Here is a 4616-nt window from a genome sequence, read left to right on the forward strand (position 1 = left end):
TCGCTCCCTAATCCACTCTACATCGCCCCTTAACCCACTCTACATCGCCCCTTTGTCCACTCTACATCGCCCCTTAACCCACTCTACATCGCTCCTTAATCCACTCCACATCGCTCCTTTATCCACTCTACATCGCTCCCTAACCCACTCTACATCGCTCCCTAACCCACTCTACATCGCTCTTTTATCCACTCTACATCGCCCCTTAAACCACTCCACATCGCTCCCTAACCCACTCTACATCCCTTTAATTACCTCGCCATAATACCGCTGTGACCTCTTTAGACCACAATAATAACTTGTGCCTTGTCACCCTTCCCTTCCCCTCTTCCACCTCTTGCCACTGCCCTGACCATGTGCCGCCTAGTGAGCTTGACAAGTAATTTGACAAAATTTTGAACCTTAAAATTACCTCAAATAACAACCCTAATAACATCCTTAATAACCTCTGCACTGACCTCGAAACTTTCCTCGGCTTCAATCCATCTTCCAAAGGCTACGACGGCTCTGGGATAGTGTACTCTGACCTGGACAGGCTGTGTGACGGGGTGATGGGATTTTTGAGTGGTGTGCTTGATGCGGTGAAAGATGATGATGCGGTTAAAACGTATGATAAAGATGATGATAATAACATTAATACAGTTATTAAGAAATTACAATCTCAAATTGGCTCCGGGCGTGATGGGCTTGTGGCGTCTGTCGACGCGGTGAAGGGGTGGTTGGAGGGGTATGATAATTTTTATAAAGCTTCAACAGCTCTAATCACTAGCCACATAGATAAACTCAAAACTAATATAGATGATAAATACATGAAGACAGTGAATAGTAATAGAGCGAGGCCATTGGCCGAGCAACATGAGTCATGGAAGACTTCGGTCACTGAGATGGAGCAGCACATAAAAAGTACTGACACAGCGTACATAAAAGCAGTCGATACTTGTTTGCAAAATAAGATAAAAACAGATTTAAAACCAATTCTAGGTGCTGTTGTGATGCTGAAAAAATCGTCAGAACATCCTGATTTGAGGAAGCAGGTGAAACATTTAGATGAGGAATTTTTGAAGCAGCAGAAGATACTCCAAGAATCAATGTTCGTTAAGTTTTCCAAAATATATAAGGAGCTCGGTAATTTGAGAGATAAGAAAACACTGGAAATAGGGTGTATTTTGGATGTTGTGCAGGCTTCAAAACAGTGTGCTAAGCAATATTACGATAAATTTGACGGGACATATACGTATGAAATTCGTAATACATTCTACGAGATAGAAGGGAAATTGAGGGAAATTAACCCAACTGATGAATATATTATTGGGGGTGACGGTAGTAACTCCCTATTCAAGCGAGTGGTCATGGATCTTAGATCGGGAGTTGAGAAGATAGGTAAACAGCTCAGTGTCAGATCGCAGGAGTTGGGAAATTGGAAGGTTGTGGCTGACAGTGCTGTGAGGGCTGCAAAAGCGAAGTGTGAGCAAATACTACAAATCGTTTATAACGAACAGGGGGTAACGTACACGGAGACTGGTAAGCATGCGGAAGAATTAAAGAAAAAGGCTAAAAGTCTATTACGAGCTTACCAGTCGGTGCAAGAAAAGGTCGAACCTCTGGAAGGCAATATTAAGAGAGTGCTGGGAGTATTGGAAGACAAAATTCGAGAGGATTTGCATACTCTCAAAGAAGCGATTAAAGATGATTTAAATAAAGTTATTCAAAAGCTTAAGCAGGGGATTGACGCTGCCACACGTAAGGAAGCAAGGGCCATCACAGCTGTTCAAGAGTTCTATGAAGGCTTGGGAGGTAGAGATGGTGTTGCTCCGAAATTGAATGCATGGGCTGAGCAGGCGATGAGTAGCGGAAGCCTTAAAAATGCCATACAGGCTTTAGAGCAACATGATAAGTTATTCGAAAAATTCCAAGATATTCTAAAGCAGCTTGATGTAAATCAAAATAGTATAGGAAAATTTTACGAGGTACTCACCCAAGATTTGGACGCCAAGGTAGATGGCCAATTGCCTAAGGAAAGTGCAAGTAAAGTGAGACTTGATGTACTCAAAGCGTATGCGAAAGAAAAAAACCAAAAAAGTATTCCGAAGAGCCAGTATCAAGAATTGCTTGAAAACGTTTCCCATGCGCTAGACAAGTACAAGGATATGCCTGAATTCGGAGATAATAGAGCACAGTTGACTAGCGGCACCATCCTCGGTGCTGAAAACGCAGTTAACGCCCATGTTGAAGTCATCACCACCCAACTGAACAATGTCGCCGGGTTGGTTGAACAAGCAAAGAAGAAGCAGTTGCAGAGAGCCGGTGAGACTGATGGCGTCAAGGAATATTTGCAGGATTTGGAAGGTATGCTTCGAAAAAGTATAAATGCGAAACTTGCCACAGAAGAATTAAAAGCGCATACCATAAAGGGCCTCCAACATATCAACGACGAACTCGGTACACTCAACACAACCAATGTAGAGGGTGCTAAGCAAGCCGTCGACGAAGTACTTGCGAAAGTAGACGAGCTACAGAAAGTCCCGGAGAGGGTGAAACAATTGCGAGCAGATACGGAGATTTTAATGGATAATATAAAACATCAGTTTTACACTGTTGAAGGCACCATTAATAACATTGGTCATACGGTAGAGGAAGCTAATAAATCGTTAACCAGTGCCATAAATTCGCTAGACGATGTTGTTCGAAAAGCCGAGAAGCATCTCCTCACCGCCGTCTCCCAAGCCTTCCAATCCCTCACCGCCGCCGTCCGCTCCCTCTTCGCCGAGCAGAAAAAGGCCGACCTCCAGGCGCTCAAGGGGGTGGTGGAGGAGCAGAAAAGGGTTATCGAGGATATCATTGATAAAGACAAAAGGACCGGAATTAAGGGCTTACTGAAGGCTGTAAACGGTATTAAGGTGACTGCAAATGCAAATGAGATTCCTACTTTTAATGATCGTTCGCCTAATCTGTTTGACGCAATTATACAGGTTGCTCCTCCACTGACGTCGAAACTAACAGGCGAACAATATCTTCAGCTATTCCAACAATTATCTACCAAATTGTACGACTACTACAATAACGTTGACACGTATATCAACAACCAAGTCACCGACCCAACCAAAACAGTAACCTCCCCCCCTCCCACCGACCAACCCACCGACCCAGCCAACCAGCTAACCAAAATCAAAAGTGACTTCGACAATTTACTTGGACATCTTCAAAAAAATACTAAAAAGTATAATTACGATAATGAATTTGTTAAATTGCGTGATCACCTCACCTCCTCCCTCACCGCTCTCTCCCCCTCCGCCTTCGCCAACCCCCGGCACCCGGAGCTGCTCGATGCGGTAAGATCGGGGCTGCAGGGGCTTGTCAAGGAGATGGAGCGGGTGTATGTGAACGGGTATGATGATGGAACATTAATCAATTTTACGTTAAATCCACTTGTTAAAAATGATGCTGGTAAAAATTCTGGTCAAAACGAAAAATTAACGCCTTACGGTGAAAAGCTGTCTAAGGTCTGTTTGACTGTTGTCTCTAACTTGCACATTGCCTTTAAAGTTCTGAAGAAGTATTGTTATACGGAACAGAGATTTCAGAAAATTAACAAAAACACAGATGTTGGAATGTTCTTTTACCATCAAGGCTATGATGTCTCCGTCAAAGAGAAGCAAAAGGGGGAGTTAGATAAGAACGTTGCTGCCACAAAAATCAAAAAGCTTCTGATTAGCGACGATTACAAGCATATATACCACACAGATAAAGACACCAAACTTGCGCTTCAGATGCTGAACGAGCACCTTAACGATTACTATCAAGTCTGTCACGTCTCAACGTTTGCTGCCAAGAAGCGGCCATGTAACGTGTTCGAAATACTTTGTTGGCTGTCAGGGCTTCCATGCAGTTCCGTTTATGAAGAAGTTCTGCGTGATGCTGTGAGTGAATTATTTGAGGATCCAAATAAACAGGTCGCAGCAGATCTCGACGGGTTTGAGATAACTGTTACAGACATGAGAGATGACTTCCTCCCAGCGCATCCAAACAACATGTTATATGATGATACACGGAAAGCGGTGATGCGTTTGTGCTCAAAGTCATATGACGTTCTGACCAGAATCGTCGGTTACGGAAATGCTCATACCATGTACGCCGTCGACTACTGCGCCAATTCGCTTAACTTTCACTACCCATCCAAGGGCGAAGATTGCCTCCAGATGCTACTGGATGTCCTAAGCAGGTTGTACCCGCCACTGAGATTTTTGTATAGGCAATGTAGCATCGGTGCTCAACACTACGGGTGGGCCGATTGTGTATACGGCCAGAACGTCCCATCAGCTAAATGGCAATGTAACGAGCACCCAAAAGACAAAGCAACGAGCCAAGTAGGGTGTTTGCCAACGTGCCAGGCAAATACCCAACCAAATTGCCAACCAAACTCCCCTTTAATGAGCTACCTCAACGACTGCTTACCTGGCCACTTGCCTCATCATGTCAGTTCCATAGGGTGTAGAGCTGTATGTTCAACGTGCCCGAAAGCTAAGAAGGGTATGCCGTGTTTGACACCTCTCGGTTTCAGGGGGTTTTCTGGTAGTGAGAAGACGGGTAGAGCATTATGTGAGATGCTAGAAAATTTC

The 4616-nt window shown here is 44.2% G+C and overlaps 1 protein-coding gene across 1 annotated transcript; it reads left to right on the forward strand.

The window, feature by feature from the left end:
• Positions 1 to 551: 551 nt before the first annotated feature.
• BBBOND_0004330 (hypothetical protein, conserved) lies at positions 552 to 4616 on the forward strand (the record flags this gene model as incomplete). Its single annotated transcript, XM_012915265.1, has 1 exon — positions 552 to 4616. A coding segment is annotated over one exon (4065 nt), but the record flags the coding sequence as incomplete, so codon positions are not given.

Source organism: Babesia bigemina, scaffold Bbigscaff_72830, assembly GCF_000981445.1.
Source record: "Babesia bigemina genome assembly Bbig001, scaffold Bbigscaff_72830".
Lineage (NCBI taxonomy): Eukaryota > Apicomplexa > Aconoidasida > Piroplasmida > Babesiidae > Babesia > Babesia bigemina.